The 23,257-nt window shown below is 40.5% G+C and overlaps 1 protein-coding gene across 47 annotated transcripts in view; it reads left to right on the top strand.

Annotated features, from left to right (window-relative positions):
- eya4 (EYA transcriptional coactivator and phosphatase 4) overlaps positions 1-23,257 on the top strand; it is a 428,629-nt gene that overhangs the window by 390,447 nt on the left and 14,925 nt on the right. For 41 of the 47 annotated variants that reach the window (XM_033020875.1, XM_033020872.1, XM_033020887.1 and 38 more), the window contains 5 exons: positions 4,872-4,930; positions 5,024-5,184; positions 15,223-15,337; positions 17,466-17,587; positions 22,051-22,151. In XM_033020875.1, coding sequence (XP_032876766.1) covers positions 4,872-4,930; positions 5,024-5,184; positions 15,223-15,337; positions 17,466-17,587; positions 22,051-22,151 — 558 coding nt within the window. Of the gene's footprint in view, positions 1-4,871; positions 4,931-5,023; positions 5,185-15,222; positions 15,338-17,465; positions 17,588-21,912; positions 22,014-22,050; positions 22,152-23,257 lie in introns of all 47 variants that reach the window. The other 6 variants (XM_033020870.1, XM_033020915.1, XM_033020878.1 and 3 more) reach the window with 1 other exon arrangement.

The raw sequence follows: 23,257 nt of genomic DNA, 5'->3' as shown, positions 1-23,257 counted from the left end.
CCAAATCCCGGAAAACTGCAAGTAGTTTTCTGCTCAAAAGATCGCCTCCCCTCCTCATCACTTGGAACAACTGACGACAACCTTTACAAGCAGTCATTAAGTCTGTACAAGAAGTGCAGTTGCTTGTAATCAATTGCTGTCAGGGCAAGTTTCAATGTAGCCGTTTCTGCATTCTTTGTCATCTGCAGCAACATTAGGAGAAAGTGCATGAAAATGGAGAAATAAGGCTAAAAATGTTGATCAATGCAATGTTGATTTTGCCCATTGGGATGGGCTTGGAATTCAGGAAATGTGGCACAACTCTGGCTACAGGATTGATGGTGGAAAAGGAGTTTTTGTTTAGTTTAAAGATACAGCATGGAAACAGGCCCTTTGGCCCACCAAGTCCACGCTGACCATAGATCACACTAGTTCACATTGGTTCTATGTTATCCGACTTTCTCATCCACTCCCTACAGACTTAGGGGGCAATTTACAGAGGCCAATTAACCGACAAACACACACGACTTTGGGATGTTGGAGGAAACTAGAGTATCCACGTGGTCACCCAGGGAGAACGTGCAAACTTCACACAGACAGCACCTGAAGTCAGGATTGAAGCTGGGTCTCTGACGCTGTGAGCAGCCGCTCTACGAGCTGCACCACTGGGCCAAGTTGTGCGTAGACACGTTCGAAAATTACATCCAACAGGTGCTCACCAGAAGCATCTCATGTTGGAAATTGCTCAACAAGCAACAGAGCTGTCCCCTGTCCCCTGACCACTGCCCCCTGCCCCCTGACCACTGGAACTTGCTTCTCGCTGGTCCACAGTTATTTTTAATTATTTTCTATTTTTGTACCTGACTTTCGTGAAAGCAAATTTTATCCCATATCTCAAATTTCCGAGAAGTGATTTGTGAATTGAGTAAGAGCAGGATTCTGTGACCCGAACAATCTTAATGCGGGGTCTCCCGTGTTCACATTAGATTTCTGTACTGCTAATCTGCTGCATTGGCCGGCCGTGTCAGTCTCTAAATAAAGTACAGAACAGCCTGCTTTCGGCTCAATCTCTGGCTTCCTCACAGCCTGTTATAAAGAAAACTCCAGCAGTGCACCAGTGCACACTTGCATAATCCAGACAGTGAAGCAGATTTTGATATTGCCAGGCCTTCCTTGTTATTACAAACTGCCAAACTGAGCTGTAGTACAGCAAACTTTTATTAAAAAAGGCCTCTTGCAAAAACAACATGACTTATAAGTTGCTACTAAGAATAACCAGGGCACACTTACAGAGCTCCCCTGTGCTCTGGATTAGCAGGGTCTCCATGTACCCACGTTGACCTGAAATCCAACTCTCTCCATCAATCTCGTCCTCCACCTCTGTCAACTCTTCCACATACTGTATGCTACACGGTGTTTCAGCTCACTGCAGCAGATCACCGCTCCATAAGGCTGTCAATTGAGAAGGATACAAAAAGCATACAATCGTTTTTTTATGTGGTTCCTGCGTTAATGAGGGAGTTAGAAATACTGTAAGCAGTGGTGGTGAGTGTTATAGTGAAGAGCTAATATTTGTTGTGTCACATAAATGATACTTGATCAGAAGGTTCACAATAACTCTACTTCATGCTACAGCACTTAGAACAGTTTATTCATTTTTCCTCCATGTTTTTTCATATGCAATTTTCAACCAAAAACACTAAGTAAGACATTAGTCTTGTATATTAAACATTCAGTTACTTGACACTTGGGACCATATTTGCTTAACCTCATCATATTTGGCTATTGGTACAAGAATGTTACTCTAATCTCTACTCACCTATATGTGGAGAACATTCATTGATTCAGCTGTGCTGAGGTCAGTTTCATATGTAGTAAATTATTGGGTCCATATGAACGATATATAGCTCTTGGGGTTTGAGGTCAGGCAGTACCAGGCATTTAGTTTGATTGAGAAATTAAAATGATTTGTTGATGGTCTCTTTTTATTTTGCAAACAGCAGTACACTGTTCCACACCACTGATACTTTATTAGTCATGGTCCGGAACATTAGACCCCAGCACTCATTCATTACAGGCCTCTAATAACTAACCATCATTAACATAAAGTTCTAACTTTCAAGTTTTCCGTTCAGCCTCCGATGGAAATATTCTGACATTCCAAAGTATCAGGTTCCTTGAACAGACAGCAGTAATGTAAAAGGACAATGAAAATGCATCTTTGGCCTTGCAAGATAGCATTCACACTCATGTAACCATCCTATGCTTATGGGTCAACGAACAAAGAAATATCTATATTGGAAAGCTTCTGGCATGATCAGACATGTAGTTTAATTTTCTTGTGTGTTTTGAATGAATAATGCTAATTGCATATGCCAGTGCAATGTTCACAGCAAGAAATATTTCAGTGCTGTGGGAGTACAGGCGGATATCAGAAGGAGTTATTAATGTCCTAAGCAGTTTCAATTAACTCTGCTATTCAGCAATAGATTATGCAATTTTGCACTACATAATCATATTTCAGCTGGCTGCATGTTAACTATATTATTGACTGCCTTCTTTGTAATAAAAATTATATGATAAACAATATCATGCACATTAAGCAATGATAGATTATCTTCTACTTGCCACAATACAATTATGAGTTAAACAATAACTATCATTTTTGCCACATATTTAAAATGCACATGATCCAATGGTTGTGAAAGATGTAACAATTCTGCCATCTTCTGGTTGCATACTGTCTTGTCTGGTGAGTTCAAGAAGGGATAACCTGCGGAGTTGGTTCAGGATTCAACAGTGTTTTATTGTCATATGTCCCAGATAGAACAATGAAATTACAAGTTCTTACTTGCAGCAACACAACAGAATATGTAAACATAGTACTCTATGAACAATATAATAAACGAGAACAAAAATGTTCAGTGTGTATAAATATAGATATATATATGCACACAGACATATAAAAACAAACAAACAATAATAGTGCATGGAAGTAACTGATAATCTATTCTTGTCCAGAATGGGCATGATGGGCTGAATGGCCTCTTTCAGTGCTGTAATTTTTTAAGATTCTAGGATCTTATATTTATTATTTTTAGAATATCCTGGAAATTTTGGTCCACTGTTATGGGTTTGCTCCAAAGCCTCAGATGCCGCTGAATCATTGTTATACTTTTCCCTTTACTGCTGCAGAGCACATGAATTAAAATACACTTTTGGAGATGGAGTCCAGGTGTAGGAGATCATGATGCAGACAGGCCCGATGCTTAGAGGTCTGATCTGGGCTTGAAGGTGGGGTACTGTTAGCTCTGGACTGCCTTCAGAGGATCAGGGCCAGGAATGGGAAAGGGTTTGAAGTGGGTCCCAGGGTGTTAGTTGTGTAATTGATATTGGGGTTTGGGTGAATGATATCAGAATGTCAGACAAACAAGGCTTTGGAGCATCAGAGGCTAGTCAATCAGCTCATCAGGAGATCAAATGTTTGAGTGAACTGAACTGCAGGTTAGGTCCCAGACCTGGGAGTGGTGGAGTCAAAGTTTAGTTTAGTTTAGAGACACAACACGGAAATAGACCCTTGCCAACCAATGATCCCGTACACTAACACTATCCTACACACTAGGGAAAATTTACAATTTTTACTGAAGCCAATTATCCTACAAACCTGCACGTCTTTGGAATGTGGGAGGAAACCGGAGCACCCGGAGAAAACCCATGCGGTCACAAACTCCATACAGACAGCACCCGTAGTCAGGGTCGAACCCAAGTCTCTGGCGCTATAGAATCATAGAAAATAGGTGCAGGATTAGGCCATTCAGCTCTTCGAGCCAGCACCGCCATTCAATATGATCATGGCTGATCATCCAAAATCAGTACCCTGTTCTGGCTTTTCTCCCCATATCCCTTGATTCAATTAGCCCTAAGAGCTCTTCTTCTTCTTCTTCTTGCATATGGCGTGCACAGCCTAAAGTTGTAGGACAACTTGTTCTATTTGATCTTATTTGTTTGTGCAAAATTTGTTTGTTGATTGCATTAGTCAAAACCGGGCGGACCACGTGAAGGTTGCAATCTTCCACCCCGCCCTAAGCGCTAAATCTAACTCTTTCTTGAAGCAGCAACTCTACCGCTACACCACCGTACTTCCCAAAGGATGTGAGGGATGAGGCCAATGTGGCCCAAATCATAGAGACTCTTTAGTGAGATCCGAGCTCCCAGATGTGCTGTTCAAATGTGGTTATCCTTGGAGTGACCTTATGGTTTTGCTCTCAGGACAGTACAAACTAATTTCAACCACAGAGCTCCAAAAGGAGTGTTCCATAAGTGTTGATACCACATCATGCTAAAGTAGTGTCAACACACAAAAACAATTCTTTCCTGGAAAAATCCTGCTGGATTTTGAGTGACACAATAGTCCAGAAAAGGTCTTCATCGTGTTTCATTCCTACCAATGAGCATTTTCAATCATATAACTATTGAATGTCTGGGCTAAATTATAATTATGTACGTTCTTTTTCTCACAAAACCTTGTGTACCTTAGCTTCCTTTTGCCAATGTAATTTTAAATAGATAAATATTAATTGATAAATGAATACATTTCACTGACCAATGTTGTTTTAATTTTGTCTATAATAAATGCAAAATAAATCAACGGCTAATGTCATTAGAAGAATTTTAATGATAAAACGCATTATATTTCGATGTTATGAGACTTACAGTATATTGCTGCACAGTTATTGTCTTTGACCTTACATAATTTATTTTGCAGTGCAATGTATGAATGTAATAGCATTATCGAAAGCTGCTGATTTCCACTTGATTTAAAATTACAATACAATTGTAATTCAGTGGAGGGAGGATTTTTGTGCTTTATTGATTTAATCATCTTTTAACAGGAATGTGATCAAGTTCATATAGATGATGTGTCTTCAGATGACAATGGACAAGATTTAAGGTAGGACGATGGACAAGATTTAAGGTGTCACACATTAATATTGCCATTAAAGGATTTGGATGAAAACTGCATCTTATTTGGCTCTATTTGCAGTACCTACAGTTTTGCAACTGATGGATTCCATGCCGCAGCTACCAGTGCAAACCTCTGCTTAGCAACTGGTGTGAGAGGAGGAGTCGATTGGATGAGAAAACTAGCCTTCCGTTACAGGCGTGTAAAAGAACTATACAACACTTACAAAAACAATGTAGGAGGTGAGTCTAGTTTTCTTTACTGGAACTTTATATGTTCATAAGTTATAGGAGCAGATAGGCCATTCAGCCTATCAAGTCTAATCCGCCATTCAATCATGGCTGATCTATCTTTCCCTCTCAACCTCTATTTTCCTGCCTTCTCCCCATAACCCCTGACACTCATACTAATCAAAGATTTGTCAATCTCTGCCTTAAAAATATCCGTTGACTTGACTGCCACAGTCGTCTGTGGCAATGAATTTCACAGATTCACCAACCGCTGATTGAAGAAATTCCTCCTCATCTCCTTTCTAAAGGTACACCCTTTTATTCTGAGGCTATGGCCTCTGGTCCTAGACTCTCCCATTAGTGGAAGCATTCTCTCCATATTCACTCTATCCAAGCCTTTCTTCAAACAATATGTTCAAACAACAGAACATTTAAAGATCCTCCTCCTTTTTCCTTTCTTCTACCCACCTCCCCCCCCCCCCCCCCCCTTCTGAAGAAGGGTTTCGGCCCGAAACGTTGCCTATTTCCTTCGCTCCATAGATGCTGCTGCACCCGCTGAGTTTCTCCAGCATTTTTGTGTACCTTCGATTTTCCAGCATCTGCAGTTCCTTCTTAAACAAGAACATTTAAAGACATTGGTTTCCTTATCATGATCCATAGTTATCCAATTCAGCACTGCCAATGAAAACATGTTCTTATGATCAATTTTCTATCACAAATCTTACATCCTTATCATTCAAAACATTTCGGAATTGAAATACCACCATATTTACCATAGCACAGTACAAACATGCAAAATAGTCACGTGCACCAGGTCTCATTATCTCCCTTATCCACTCTCTGTTATTGGAAATAATGACTAACTTAAGCTTCCAACAAAGGTATGAAACAGCTTACATAGCGAGCATCCTCAGAGTTACTTTCTTTGAAGCGTCCTCGGTTTAGAACCAGTAGGAATTGCCCTGAGGCGAAACATCACCAATCCATGGTCTCCAGAGATTTTGTTTTACCCATTGAGTTACACCAGCACTTTGCATCCTTTGTGTAAACCAGCATCTGCAATTCCTTTGCCAAACACTGGTGTGGCCTTAGCAGCAAGTAATCGGGGATAATTGCATTAAAGGAACTATGATTGTCAACAGAATGATATGACAGCATGGTAGCGCAACAGTAGAGTTGCTGACTTACAGCATCAGAGTCCCAGGTTCGATCCTGACTATGGGTGCTGTCTGTATAGAGTTTGTACGTTCTCCCGTGATCTATGTGGGTTTTCTCCAGGTGTTCCAGTTTCCTCCCACACTCCATGAGTAGGTTAACCTATGATGAGCGTTTGTCGGCACTGGGCCTCTACTCGCTGGAGTTTAGAAGATTGAGGGGGCACCTCATTGAAACATACAGAATAGTGAAAGGCTTGGATAGATTGAATGTGGAGAGGATGTTTTCACTAGAGGGAGAGCCTAGGACTAGAGGTCATAGTATCAGAATTAAAGGACGTTCTTTTAGAAAGGAGATGATGAGAAATTTATTTAGTCAGAGGGCGGTGAATCTGTGGAATGCTTTGCCACAGAAGGCTGTGGAGGCCACATCAATGGATATTTTTAAGACAGAGATAGACAGATTCTTGATTAGTACAGGTATCAGAGGTTATGGGGAGAAGGCAGGAGAATGGGGTTAGGAGGGAGAGATACATCAGCAATGATTGAAAGGCGGAGTAGACTTGATGGGCCGAATGGCTTAATTCTACTCCTAATCCTTATGACCTTAAGACGTACAGATTTGTAGGCTAACTAGCTTGGTAAAATTGTAAATTGTTCCTCGTGTGTGTAGGATAGTGTTAATGTGCGGGCATGGGTGGCCGGTTTGGACTCAGCGGGCCGAAGGGCCTGTTTCCTCACTGTATCTCTAAACTAAGAATGATATCTATGATATCTATTATGTCCTTCTTTCATAATGAAAGACAAAAGAAAAATTCCATATGTGCACCAATCTGTGTGGTTTTCATTGGCATAAATACTAATAATAATAATGGATGGGATTTTATATAGCGCCTTTCTAATACTCAAGGCGCTTTACATCGCATTATTCATTCACTCCTCAGTCACACTCGGTGGTGGTAAGCTACTTCTATAGCCACAGCTGCCCTGGGGCAGACTGACGGAAGCGTGGCTGCCAATCTGCGCCTACGGCCCCTCCGACCACCACCAATCACTCACACACATTCACACACATTCACACACAGGCAAAGGTGGGTGAAGTGTCTTGCCCAAGGACACAACGACAGTATGCACTCCAAGCGGGATTCGAACCGGCTACCTTCCGGTTGCCAGCCGAACACTTAGCCCATTGTGCCATCTGTCGGTCCTTAAGATACCTGGGTGATACCTGTCCTATCTTAATAGAGCCGTAAGTATTTGTAGTTCCCTACGGACATGCTATGCTGTTCACTCTATGCATTCAGTGGGGCATTCTCCAGTATCTGCTTCGGTCAAACAAGCCTCCTCACTGGTCTTTCTGAGGCAGCTGCTCCAGCAATCTGGACCACACACTCAGCCATGACCACAGGTGTTGGGGGGAATGTTGTAAGTCATTGGTGTGTGATGAAGATATTTTGTTATCATGAGCTAATGGCAGAAATCATTTATCTATCCAGGTCATGCATACGTCCCATACAAAGGTGTGGCCTCCTCAGCCACTCATGTGGTGCTACAGCACACGCAACATCTAAACAAGCTTATCTGTACGTTCTCCTCTGTACAACTCACATGTCATCGCATATACTTCCTTCTTTTGGCCATCCAACCTTCACACCCTTCCATTGCATGTCTGTATGTATTTTCCAAAATGGAGCATTTTGTGTGGCTGTCATTCCTTCAGGCTGCTGTTGTGGATTCCACCCATGATCCAGCCTCTTTCAAGTGACTTCTTCAAATCTGTGAAATTGCAATTATCTGCTGGCAATTTTAGCTCCATCAAAATGGTATTGAAGGATTCTCCCTGCTCACGGTTCTGTATAACAAACCGTTAAAGATTAACTGTGTTCATTTCTTGGTGGAGTGCATCAAATGCATTTTACAGGGTCTCATTTGAGGTTTAGTTATGGTTTGCTAGAGTTCTCTTCAAATGTGATCAATGAGGTACAATAATATTTTTACTATCATCATTTTTGGTTTATCTGCCAGAACCAACCCGATTTACAGTTTGAAATCTTCCCTCGTAAGTTTTCATTCTTTAGATAGGGATATTGCCTGGAAATCCAGCTGTTTAGGCCAGTTTCGTGTACTACTTCCTGCATTGTTTCAATTCAACCACACATCTCATTGTCGCTCGGCACAAGTCCAATGTTATTTCAGTGTTAAGGGATCCTGTGTCTAAATAGGTCGTAGATCATAGTTTGATCAGCCAGCACTTCCGACACCATGTCACAGCATTCTCTGTTATTTGGTCTCCAGGATTCTGAAAATAGTTGATAATTGATCATTTAAAGTATTAACAGAGATATTTTATTCATGAAATAACTTTCTGAATAAAACTTCATGAATAAAATGTCGCAGGGAAGCACAGTAGTGCAGCGATAAAGTTGCTGCCTTACAGCAGCCGGGTTCGATCCTGACTACGGATGCTGTCTGTACAGTGTTTGTATGTTCTCCCCGTGCCTGCGTGGGTTTTCTCCGGGTGCTCCAGTTTCCTCCCACATTCCAAAGACGTGTAGATTTGTAGGTTAATTGGCTTCTATAAAATTGCCCATAGTGTGCAATATGGGAAAGTGGGATAACATTGAACTAGTGTGTATGGGTAAGTGTACAACTAGATTGTTGGTCAGTGCGATGGGCCAAAGGGCCTGTTTCCATGCGTTTTTTCTAAATTAAACTAAACTTACAAGGGCAGTCAGAATTCTTACAGTAGGTTTATGTTCAGGATTAGATTTATCTTTGCCATGTGTACCAAAATAAAGTGAAAAGCTTTGTTCTGCATGCTACACAAACAAATTAGATAATACTGTACATTGAAGTCAAACTCAAGTATAATAGGTAGAACTAAAGAGAAGATACAGAGTGCAGAATATAGTTCTTAGCATTGTGGCGCACTTGTTCCAGAGACAAGATCTAATGACACAAAGGGATAGAGGTGAATTTGTCAGTATCCGAGCTTATGGAAGAACCATTCAGAAGCCAGATAACGGAGGAGGAGAAACGCTACAAGTGGTGCGCACCTTCATGCTTTTGTATCTTCTGCCCGACAGGAACAGGGTAGAAGGGATGACGGGGGGTGTGACAAATTTGTAATTATTTTGGCCGCTTTTCCGAGCCAGCGTGAAGTGTAGATGGAGTCAATGGTGGGTAGTCTGCTGTTTGATGAACTGGGCTACATTTACAACTCCCTACAATTTCTTGTGGTTTGGGGCAGAGCTGTTCACAAACCAAGCCATGGTGAGCTTTTTTTTTTCAAATTACCTCTTTGTGGAATTTTCTCTCCCCAAAACACTACTTAACATGAAACACTTCTTAATTGGTGACTGCTTAAGAAAAACAATTATTGTCCGTGGAATGAAATTACTTTTGCCATATATCTTACACATTGGGTTAACAATGTCGTTCATATATTTAAAACAAATTGATGGGGGGTGATTGAATGATGATAACATTTAATGATAATTAGAATCAGAAACAAAGCTCATAAAACTGTGGCAGAATGCCAAAAGCATTTCAATCAACGAGGAATCCTTGAAAGGGACTGGTTATTTGGATGAAATGGCAGCTGCTTTTTACATGAAATCTGGGATCACATCTTTGGTTTTTCCCCAGTACGTCTTGGCTTTAATCACAACATGAACTGAGAACAAATGGCACTAAATAAACTTAGTGTAGTATGTAGCTGGACAGATGGAAACATGGTAGATCTTGTGTACTATCTCAGTGTAGTTTGCCATTCTTGTACTTATGTATGATTGTTCCAATGTACAGTAAGAATTTTACTGAATTGTTTGCCAAAAAAAGAGAATTTCACTGTGCCTAGTACATGTCACAGTAAAGTAGCATTGAACCGTTAAAATAACACTATTTTATAGTGAGGAACAAAAATTGTTTTTTTGGTAAGAATAAACAAGTAGTTGACCATAGACTTGCGCTATCACAGGGTTTTTATCCCAGCTAACCATTTTAATGGATATAAGGAACTGCAGCTGCTGGATTACAAAGAAAAGCATCGCTGGAGAACATGAGACATCGACTTCTTCAAGTGTCCCAACCTAAAATTTCACCTATCCATGTTCTTGAGATGCTGATCTGCTGAGTTACTCCAACACTTTTTAGTGTTGTTAAGTTATTCATATCTGACTTATCAGAATTCTAACCGACTAAGGGTTTACTAGAGGATGGTCCATTATGTGGCCTGTTTGCATAAGAGCATACAAAATGTAGAAAAAAAGAAAGGTCCCATCCCGAAACGTCACCCATCCTTTTTCTCCAGAGATATTTATTGCCTGACCTGTTGAGTTACTCCAGCACTTTGTGTCCATCTTTGCCTAAGAGCATCATTGGCTTTGTTTCTCTGAGGCATCTTTTGTGAAAAGCTGGAAGTTCCAGGAGTGTATGGAGCCCAATATTTTTAGATTTGCACTTTTCCAGTGAAGTAACAAAAGGGAAGGGGTAAAAGCCGCAAGGAAAACACCAATGTTTTTATTTTTTATGAATAGGAATACAACCTTTAATTTGCTACCCATTGCATCAACAAGCAATCCACTCTAAAGTAGTACAACCATATATAACAGAGGCAGGCTATTGTAACATAGTACAACCATATATAACGTCATCAGGCACTCCACTGTAATATGGTACAAAGATACATAACCTACGTTAAAAAAAAAAAGGAGCCTTGAATTAGATTACTGGCCTTACAGTCAATGTGGATAAAAGCAGGAAAAAGGTCAAGGGCCTGGTATTGGCAGGTCTAGGATACCAGCCATCAGACGTCGCCACAACATCAAGTCATTTGAACAGATGTCCCACATGAGAGGTTGAATAGTCCAGGCATCTATCCTCTCGAGTTTAAGACTGTAGTGAAGAGAAATTTATTCACAGTTGAAAACCATTTCCAAAGGCCAAGCAAAGAAATTACTCCATGCAGTTCTTTACCTCATAGACTTGTGAAAGCTTTGTCATCCATTGCATTCAAAACAATGATCAATGGATCTCTGGAAGAAAACTAAAAGGAAAACTTTCTTTGAAGAATCAAAGAAAGTGGGACAGGGCAAGAAAGTAGTCTTGAGGCAGAAGATCAGCAAATCTTGTGGAATGAAGGAGCAGCACAAGGGGATGAATGGCCTTCCTGCTCCTATATCTAATGTTCTTGTATTTCTAATTAACTTATATTGTCACATATTAATATGATCCTTTATTAATTACTCAATGCTGCATTAGTAATGCATAGGAAGTAGAATTAAAAAATAAAAATAAATTTCCATTGAAAGATCAATGTAAAAACTGATTCTTTAATTAAATTGTAGCATTAACTATTTTAGATAGATAGATAAATACTTTATTAACCCCTTATTCAGGGGAAATTCTGATGTCCATGCAGCACACTAATAAAAATACAACACAGTATTCATAAAGAAATTCAACACCAAAACATCAAAACATCCCCCCACAGTGATTCCCACTGTGGGGGAAGGCACAAAGACCAGTCCCCATCCTCTTGTCCACCCATAGTCGGGCCTATTGAGGCCTCCACAGTCGCCGCCACGGCGCCCGATGTTCTCGCCGGGTGATGGTACTCCGGCGTCGGGAGAACCCTCAGCAGCTTGGGGTGCTTTTATAACTGATTATGGGGAGAAGGCAAGAGAATGTGGTTGAGAGAGAATGATAGATCCACCGTGGTCGAATGGCACAGTTGACTTGTTGGGCCAAATGGCATAATTCTGCTCCTAGAACTTATGAACGTGAAAGAATACAGCCTATTTTGTCCACGTGGATAAGAATGGTCTCCTCCAACCCTGAGAGGCTCAGAACTTGTGAGGGAACCTTCCTGTGCAGTTCTTTACCCCTCTTAATCCTCTCTGTGTTAGCCTGGAAAAAGGAAATATTGTACATTGAGACACCTCTTCATTATCTACGTTTGGAAATTCGATATTTTACGGGGAAATGAGGATGGGTTAGGACACAATATGTCATGGTGGATTGTGGCGTAGTGCGTGGATGAAGGAAGTGTCTGTGCGTGTTTAAGGGATTGGTATTTGTAGTGATTGCAACGCACTTGGGACATATCTTTTAGTTTAGTTTAGAGATACAGTGCAGAAACAGGACCTTTGACCCACCGACTCCACGCTAACCAGCGATCCATGCACATTAACACTATTCTACACACGCTAGGGGCAATTTACAATTTTATCAAGCCAATAAACTACAAAACTGTACGTCTTTGGTTTGTGGGAGGTAAATGGAGATGCCAGGGAAAACTCATGCAGGTCACAGGGAGATTGTACAAACTCCGTACATACAGCACCCGTCGTCGGGATTGAACCGAGTCTCTGGCGCTGTAAGGTAGCATCTCTACTGCTGCGCCACCGTGCCATGGCCGGTATATCTTCTTAGAACATTGCTCCATGCTGTGAGAATTCTCACTCTTGGAGGAGATCAGTCCAGCCTGCTCCTGGCAGCCTCTTCTATATGGTGGCCCTCCCATGCCACTTCCTGGTGTATTCCCTTCAGCTTCTCCTCTACACAGCAGCCATAATAATTGTTCTCTCTTCGACTGCCAGAGGGAGTGTGCTATCAAGCCAAATAATTCTCATTAGGCAGGAAATGGTGTTGGGCAGAATGATGGGACTGAAGGTTGATAAATCCACAGGACCAGATGGTCTGCATCCCAGGGTACTTAAGGAAGTGGCTCTAGAAATCATGGATGCATTGGTGATCATTTTACAATGTTCTGTAGATTCAGAATCAGTTCCTGTGGATTGGAGGGTTGCTAATGTTATCCAACTTTTTACGAAAGGCGGGAGAGGGAAAACGGAATTATAGACCAGTTAGCCTGACATCGGTGGTGGGGAAGATGCTGGAGTCAATTATAAAAGATGAAATAGCAGCACATTTGGATAGCAGTAACAGGATCGGTCCAAGTCAGCATGGATTTACGAAGGGGAAATCATGCTTGACTAATCTTCTGGAATTATTTGAGGATGTAACAAGGAAAATGGACAAGGGAGAGCCAGTGAATATAGTGTACCTGGACTTTCAGAAAGCATTTGATAAGGTCCCACATAGGAGAATAGTGGGCAAATTTAGAGCACATGGTACTGGGGGTAGGGTACTGACTTGGATAGAAAATTGGTTGGCAGACAGGAAACAAAGAGCAGGGATTAACGGGTCCCTTTCAGAATGGCAGGCAGTGACTAGTGGGGTACCGCAAGGTTCGTTGATGGGACCACAGCTATTTACAATATACATTAATGATTTAGATGGAGGGATTATAAGTAACATTAGCAAATTTGCAGATGACACAAAGCTGGGTGGCAGTGTGAACTGTGGGAATGATGCAATGAGGATGCAGGGTGACTTGGACAGGTTGGGTGAGTGGGCAGATGCATGGCAGATGCAGTTTAATGTGGATAAATGTGCCACTGGTGGCAAAAACAGGGAGGCAGATTATTATCTAAATTGTGTCAAGTTTGGAAAAGGGGAAGTACAGCGAGATCTGGGGTCCTTGTTCATCAGTCACTGAAAGTAAGCATGCAGGTACAGCAGGCAGTGAAGAAAGCGAATGGCATGTTGGCCTTGTTACAAGAGGAGTTGAGTATAGGAGCACAGAGGTCCTTCTGCAGTTGTGCAGGGCCCTAGTGAGACCACACCTGGATTATTGTGTGCAGTTTTGGTCTCCAACTTTGAAGAAGGATGTTCTTGCTATTGAGGGAGTGCAGCATAGGTTCAAGAGATTAATTCCTGGGATGGCAGGACAGTCATATGTTGATAGAATGGAGCAGTTGGGCTTGTATACTCTGGAGTTTAGAAGGATGAGAGGGAATCTTATTGAAACATGTAATATTATGAAGGGATTGGACATGCTAGAGGCAGGAAACATGTTTCCGATGTTGGTGGAGTCCAGAACCAGAGGCCACAGTTTAAGATTAAGGGTTGAGCCATTTAGAATGGAGATGAGGAAAAACTTTTTCACACAGAGAGTTGTGAGTGTGTGGAGGCCAATTCTTTAGAGGCTTTCAAGAGAGAGTTAGTTAGAGCTCTTAAAGATAGAGGAGTGAAGGGATATGGGGAGAAGGCAGGAACGGGGTACTGATTGTGGATGATCAGCCATGATCACAGTGAATGGCGGTGCTGGCTCGAAGAGCCGAATGGCCTACTCCTGCACCTATTATCTATTATCTATTGCTCACATCTTCATGTGATTGCCACACACCACAGCGTCGGAAGCCATGTTTTTATGATTTCCGCTGGAGATTTCCACCGGAAATCATTGGTCCAATTTTAGTGCATAAAAACCACTCCATACTTGCTTCAAATGTTCAACTTGACCAAAATCCTCAGAGAACCCAATTGGACATTAGCTCCAAACACAACAATGTTTCAGTGCAAACATGCCAAACATTTCTAAACACGGAAGGTAATGCATGAGGTGTTATATCCATGATTTCCCACATATAGCTGGTGCAACATCCGGTTTTAGTGTAATATTGGTATTGGCATTGGTTTAATATTGCTGCATGTACCAAGATACAGTGAAAATCCTTGTTTGTGTGTTATCAAGTCAAATCATACTATGGATGAAGACAATCAAGCCACACCAAAGTTCAACAGGTAGTGCGCAGGGAACGTAATCAGAGTGCAGAATATAGTGTTACAGCGTTACACTGTTGATAAATGCTGATACAACAAAGTGCATAGACCATAATGAGTTAGATCAGGAGATCAAGATGGCACCCTTAGCTTAGGAGAGGTCTATTCAATGGTATGATAACAGCGGGGAAGTTTCTGTTCAACAGCTTATTCAAATATATTGTCACTGCACATTTTTTGTATATTTCTTTGTGTTTTATTTTAGGATTACTTGGTCCAGCAAAAAGAGATGCCTGGCTTCAGTTAAGGGCTGAGGTTGAGGCTTTGACAGATTCCTGGCTGTCGAATGCACTTAAATCACTCTCAATCATCAGTTCAAGGTAGGATTTACCTTCAAATAACTCAATAAAAATAACAGAAATTCCTGTGTATGAATATTTGTTTCACACTGCCGAAGCTTCAGGGAGACAGCCACGTCATTGACTGGACGATGATGGTGGATGTCATAGAGCCACAATGTGTAACTAGTTTTAAATTTAAGATTGGTACACTTCTGTTCGTCAACTTGTCAATAGATTTGGGACATCAGTGGATATTTTTAAGGCAGAGATAAATTCTTGATTAGTATGGGTGTCAGATGTTATGGGGAGAATGTGGTTAGGAGGCAGAGATAGTTCGGCCATGATTGAATGGCGGTGTAGACTTGATGGGCCAAATGGCCTAATTCTACTCCTATCACTTCTTCTTCTTCTAGCTTATGGTGTGCACAGCCTAAAGTTGTAGGACAACTTGTTCTGTCTGATCACAGAATGCACGCCAGGTTGATTGCATTCGTCAAAACAGGGTGGACCACGTGAAGGTTGCAATCTCCCACCTATCACTTATGAACTTATGACCTTATGATAGGCTGATGTTTAGTTTAGTTTAATTTAGTTTAGTTTATTGTCACGTGTATCGGGGTACAGTGAAAAGCTTTTTGTTGCGTTCCATCCAGTCAGCAGAAAGACTATACATGATTGCAATCAAGTCGTCCACAGTGTACAGATACAGTATATAGGGAATAATAGTGAGACAAGATATAGTCCAGTAAAGTTTGATTAAAGATATTCTGAGGGTCTCCAATGAGCTAGCTTGTGGCTCAGGATCACTCTCTAGCTGCTGATAGGTTCAGTTGCCTGAAACAACAGGGAAGAAACTCTCCCTGAAGCTGGATATATGGCGGAGGCGCACCTGAATGCAGCGGCTTTGCTCTCCCCGTGTGGATGTTGTTGTTTTTGTCTGTTTTGTCCGTTTGTCTGTGGACCTGCGACTCGAAATACAACCGGCAGGACCTTCTAAGGATTGGGACGCTGTGTAGCGAACTAGAGTTCGCAAGAAGCTCCCACAACGATTACACTGGGGAAGCAAAATGTAATTCCAAGAAATGCCGCCAAATTCTTTTAAATTCTTTTTAAATACTTATTTATTATTTTACTAATAAGTGTACATATGTGTCAATGGTTGTCGTGTTTGTATTTTTTTAACCGGAGGAGATGTAATGGAATTTCGTTGCACAGTATTGTGCAATGACAATAAACGTAGTCATTCATTCATTCATTCATTCATCCATTCATTCATTCATTCATTCATTCATTCATTCATTCATTCATTCATCCATTCATTCATTCATTCATTCATTCATTCATTCATTCATTCATTCATATGTGTTTTCACACTTCTGTACCTCTTGCCTGACTGGAGAGGGGAGAAGTGGGAGTGACCGGGGTAAGACTCGTCCTTGATTATGTTGGTGCCCTTGCCGAGGCAACATGAAGTGTAGATGGAGTCAGTGGAAGGGAGGCTGGTTTGTGTGATGGTCTGGGCTACATTCAGAATTCTCTGCAATTACTTGCAGTCTTGGGTGGAGCTGTTCCAGTGTGGAGGGCAAGATCACGAATCTTGATTTCACTCAATGTTAGTACAGGTTTATGGTGTTAAATATTCCTATGTTCCTAAAGGCTGGATCTCATTTTCACGCACCCTTCATAGATGCAGCATTTCATGTGAACTGTGAACTTTTGGTATATCCTTTTTTGCGGAGTTTTGTGTTATAATAGAGCGATTGTTTCTCCTTTTTTTTCTTTTCTTTCTAGGGTCTATTTCTTTTTTTTACTTCCTTCTCTAACTTCTTCTCTAAGGGGCTTTCTTTTCCCAACACTTTCCTGCACCTTCACGACTTGCTCACTTTCCTTACTTCTTTTATTTCTACCTTTTTTAAAGCTCGAAAAATGAAGCGGTACAACAAATGTAATAAGATATATGTGATGTGTATTACTGTAATTTACTGTACTTCTAATAAAAATAAATAAAAATTTTAAAAAAGAACTGTGAACTTTTAGATTATGTGCTGATTGGGACTTGAGCAATAAACAGTTGTATTAACCTGAAACACATTTTTGTCGATAATTAATAATTTTTCTAATGTTACAAGGAGTGTTGCTGATTTGGTTATGTCTCTGTTTATTGCAGGAGTAACTGTATTAATGTATTGGTAACTACGACGCAACTTGTACCAGCACTTGCCAAAGTCCTATTGTACAGCTTAGGTGGTGTTTTCCCCATTGAAAATATTTACAGTGCAACCAAAATAGGTAAGGATGATTCAGGGAATATTTTTAGAATGATAATCACTGAAATTATAATTGCAATTAAGGTAGATTATAGAGCACAAGGTCTCACCTTCTGGTTATCACAGCCAATGTTTAATTATTAACATCTAGGCAATTATGTGCCTTCAGTACTATAATTCAATAAGTTTGTAAAGACCATCTACTGTTTAAGTTTAATGTTATTTCAGGTTAGATCAAAAGGATTAGCAGAATTGTCCCACAATGGTGCAAAGGAGTAGGTGCAAGTGACCTTTGCAGTCAGAAGAATGGTCCCGACCCAAAATGTCACCTATCGATCATCTCCAGAGATTCTGGCTGACCCGCTGATTTACTCCAGCACTTTGTGTCCTTTTGTGTAAACCAGCATTTGCAGTTCCTTGTTTCTATTGTTGCGGTACATTTGGTGTAAAAGGGTTGACATCTTACTAAAGTACCAGTGGCCAGTATCCAGGCCCACGGTGGACCTGTTGGGCACTGACAAGCAGGGGGAGAATGAGAAGTATGTCACCCGTCAATCACATATGCCACTTGTGCCAGCCATATATCACCTTACTCAACACCTTTTATTGCATGCCTAAGGAAGTTAACTTCTGCCATCACTAATACCGTTCTCCTGCCATGATCTTTAAGGCATCCAGTCCAAGATGCCCAGGTTCATTCAAAAATCTAGGTTATTCACCAATACTGATGCTAAATAAATTCCCAGTGTGAGAACATCTTAGAACATAGAACATTACCGCACAGGACCAGGCCTTTAGTCCGCAATGTCTATGAGGAACACAATGCCAAAGTTAACTCTTATCTGCCTGTACATAATTCATATCCCTACATTCCCTGCATATCCATGTGCTTAGCCAAAAGTCTCTTGAATACCACCATCATAAACTGCCTCCCCCACCTCTTCTGGCAACGTGTTCCAAACACCCACCACCCTCTGTGTAAAAAACTTGACCCATATATCTCCATTAAACTTTTCCCCTTTCACCTTGAACCTATGCCCTCTAGTGTTTGATATTTGCATCCCTCTATCTTCCATCATTAAGGCAGTTCTGAATCAGTTTAACCAATTCACTGTCAATCCCATGCATCTTAATCTTCTGGATCAGCCTACCTGGGTCAGACGTTATCAGATGCCTTTCTAAAATCCATGTAGACAACATCCACGGTCTTACCCACATCAATCACGTACGTTACTTCTTAAAAAAACTTGATGAAGTTTGTTGGGACTCGAATAATCTTATCTAATCTTGTATAATCGAACTTTCCATTATTTCTGCCCCACCACATGAACCTGAACCTGAAGACTTTTGATCAAGTTAATAAAACTTGAATGATCTTATCTAATCTTGCATAATCTAATTTATTACTTCTACACCATCACATAAACGTGATCCTCTCCAGTGCCATGAGGTTCTTTGGGCCATGTACGGTTATTGATAGGGCCACAAGGTCTGGGCTTAATGTTCACTCTGGTTTCATCCTTACCCACTTCTCCCAAACCCACAAGCCTGCAATTTTCCTGGCCTTCCAGGTCAGTCATGAACTCAGTTTGAGAACTAACTTTGAACAGAATATTTCAGTAAATGATGAACATTTGAACCTGCCTTTCAAAAGTGTAATTCTGAAAACAATTGACGTACTTGCATCATCAGTTATCTGCAGAGACCCTGCTATGGAACTTCTGCCTGTAAATGATGCAAATGATTGAAGGTGAAGCAGAGATGAGACCAAGTGCACCAAGCTGGGGTCACACCAAGCAAACGTCCAAATATTAATGCTTCTTAAGGAGTTTGAGTTTAATCCTATATTTTAGATCACCTTGTGACAAACGATAAACTATCAAATCAGAAGACTCTTGCCGTGTAAGACATAAACATGATTTTTCCAATATGTGTTTGGACAAGGCCGGATGCTTATTTTAAATGTTTTTGATAAGGGCTTGTTTTAGAACACGAATGGTTACAAAGTGTTTTGATGTGTTCTTTCATTATGGTTTGTTGTGTCATTTGCTGTTATTTTCAGATATTTGCTTATGATTATCAAAGTACTTTGAAGAAACTACAACCTACAAGCGAGTGGTTTAACGTGAACAATGATCTATGTGCATGTTACTGTTTGAGGAGATGTTTAACAGATCTAAGGACTGCTATAATATAACTATGTATCCTGACTGATTGAGGAGCTGTTTAACATTACCACAGATGCCATTCTGTTGGAGAGGCTGTTTAATATTAGTGCAAATCCTGACCCTACAGGAAACATTTGGTAATAGAAAAGAGACTGCAATGGACATATCATCAATGTATGAAATTACTGTATAAAGAAACTATAATTCAAAATTGCTATATTGGTAAGTTAGTTACCTTTATATCATCAAGTATGCCAGACAATTACAAACCAAGAACAAATAGAATTAATGTTAGAAATGTGGCCTCTTGATAAGCCACTTTTGGAAATGAAACTAAGACACAAAGAGAAGTTCCATTTCACAAACCAAATAGAGTCATAGAGTTATACGTTGTGGAAACAAGCCCTTCGGCCCAACTTGCCCACAACGGCAAACAATGTTCCAGCTATCCTAGTCCCACTTGCCTGCGCTTGGTCCATTACCCTCCAAACTTGTCCTATCCATGTATCTGTCCAAATGTTTCTTAAACGATGGGATAGTCCCAGCCTCAACTACCTCCTCTGGCAACTTGTTCCATACACCCACCACCCTTTGTGTGAAAAAGTTACCCCTCAGATTCCTATTAAATCTTTTCCCCTTCACCTTGAATGTATGTTCTCTGGTCCTCGATTCCCCTACTCTGGGTAGAAGACTCTGTGCATCTACCCGATCTATTCCTCTCATGATTTTATATACCTCTATAAGATCTCCCTTCATCTCCTCTCATCCTCCTGCGCTCCATGGAATAGAGATCCAACCTACTTAACCTCTCCCTATAGCTCACACCTTCTAGTCATGGCAACATCATTTTTTGGACCCTTTCAAGCTTGACAATATCTTTCCTATAACATGGTGCCCAGAACTAAACACAATATTCTAAATGCGGCCTCACCAGTGTCTTATACAGCTGCAACATCACCTCCCAACTTTTATACTCAATACTCTGACTGATGAAGGCCAAAGTGCCAAAAGCCTTTGAAATAACAGAAATAACAACCTAGACCTGTGACTGTAACCCTAGGTGACCCGTGTTATCGGCACAGGAGAGCACAAAGCAAGGGTCTTATTTTGTACGCCTTCACCTCAGAAAGCAACACAATGCAACAAAAAGATCAGGAAAAATCGCCTTAAAATATACTAACTTTCCCTCCCAAAAGAGTGCTCAGTAGATTAGGAAGGAACTCAAGAATAGCTGTGGAGGCTAAGTACAATATTAAGAATTTCTTGAAACTTTATAAGAGCAGAAAAGCATTCTAAATTCATATTCTATAAGTGGGAAATAAATGCTAGAAATAAGGAGAAGGGCATCATCTTAAAATCTCCTGTCAGGACAAGACGTTCACCACCACATCCAAGGAGTAAGCATCATACTTCCATTGATGGCTTTGGAACACACATGTATAGGCATGATAAGGTCAAATGAAAGAGATATCAGACTGATTCACTATTGCCTATTTCCAATCACTACCAAATGCCAACTTCAACCACTGTCTGTCAATGTTAGGTGAAAGTAATATCAATTTTAGCCATCATGCTGCCAAGAGGATTTTTTTGGGATATCTGTTTGTTAGTTGTCCTTAAACATGGCAGTGCCCATCAGGTAGAGCAGGAGTCTGTGCCTTCATGTAATCAGGGGGTGGGTGGGGGGGAAAGGGAGGAAAACATCTTTTTACCAGGGACACTAGTCTTTCACATAGTTCATTTGCCTATAAGTACTTGGTGTAAAATTCATCATGGATATACCAAACCAAGACCAAATTTCACTGTTAAATGACAAATGAGCCCAGGTAACAGAGTGATTTTGTATAATTAAAATTGGATTGAAGTTGAAGAAACATAGAACTGCTCTTTAGACTTTAGATTTTATTTTAGTCTTTAGAGATACAGCGCGGAAACAGGCCCTTCACCCCACTGAGTCCGTGCCGACCAGCGATCACCCCGTACACTAGCACTATCCTACACACTTGGGACAATTTTACTGAAACCTCATCTGAATTCAAGACTTTGCAGCAGATATAGTTCTCATCATTTTTGTCCCCAAAATATTTGAACTTGTTCTCAAAGGTAATTGAAGAGAAACTGAATACAATATAATAAAATGGTTTATTGTTGAAAGGCTGAGCCGTTCATTGTTTTTCAGGCAAAGAGAGCTGTTTTCAGCGTATAGTGTCCAAATTTGGCACTAAAGTTACTTATGTTGTCATTGGAGATGCCCGAGATGAAGAACATGCTGCTACTCAGGTAAATTCACCCTGTACTCTTCCTCATTTTTTTCTAGGCAAAGAAAGTTGCTTTGAACGAATTATGCAAAGGTTTGGCAGAAAAGTAGTATATGTTGTTATTGGGGATGGTGTAGAAGAAGAACAGGCAGCAAAAAAGGTAACAAGTCTGCTAAATATCGTTGGTGCACCATTTAGATTTATTACTCTGGGCTTTGCTTTGTTTGAGTTTATGTGATGTTGGAAATGACTTTTCCAAGTGTGCCTTAATATATTAGCTTGTAGAGCATGAAGAAGATAGTGCTTTGGACAAGTTGCGTTGTCAACTAGAATTAACCTTATAGATAATTGATTTGGTTTCCTTTTTAAGGTGGCGGATAATTCCTTTCCTTCCTGCATGTTTTTTTTTTTTTAATTATATGCCTGTCTTTAAGGGCTTAAGTGAATCAGAAAACAGAGTTCTGCATGCTTTAATTCCTGATTTGTGATGTGCCTTTCTTCAAAGATTATATCATTAGACTACTCAATGAAATTGTAAGATACTGATTGAACAATGCAAGAGTGAGTTTTTCAACTGAAACAATTAACACTATTTGCAATATCTTAATACTTGTTTTTAAATAACATTAGTTGCATCTTCCATGAGCAAACCACAGAACAACAACAGGAGATCTTTCCAAGGAGCAAGAATAGAAAATCTATTTTGTATGCAACTTAAAATTGACTTGTAGTTTGAAGATTAATAGATGGGAACAGAGAAGGTTTTGGTTGCAATTTCATTCCTGAGGAGGAATTCCTTTAGTCAGAGGGTGGTGAATCTGTGGCATTCATTGCCACAGATGGTGGTGGAGACCAAGTCATTGGGTATTTTTAAAGCCAAGACTGATAGATTCTTGATTACAATGTGTATCAAAGATTATGGGAGAAGGCAGGAGAATGGGGTTCAGAGGGAATAATAGATCATGATAATGGTTGAACGTTGGAGTAGACACGATGGGCTGAATGGCCTAATTCTGCTCCTATGATTTATGAACTTATTAACTTATTTGTGTCAGAGTGTCAGAGTTTATGGGGAGAAGGCAGGAGAATGGGGCTAGGAGGGAGAGATAGATCAGCCATGATTGAATGGCTGAGTAGACTTGATGGGCCGAACAACCTAATTCTACACCTATCCCTTATGACATTATTCTCTAGCCCATGTGACACAAATATTATAAAATGTAATAAGAAAGTTGAAAGTGAAATATATGAATAGGTTGGTAAAAC

This window comes from Amblyraja radiata, chromosome 5 (genome assembly GCF_010909765.2).
Source record: "Amblyraja radiata isolate CabotCenter1 chromosome 5, sAmbRad1.1.pri, whole genome shotgun sequence".
NCBI classification, from domain to species: Eukaryota; Metazoa; Chordata; class Chondrichthyes; order Rajiformes; family Rajidae; genus Amblyraja; species Amblyraja radiata.
Note: the sequence above shows the minus strand (reverse complement) of the source record. Positions and strands in the feature narration are given on the sequence as shown.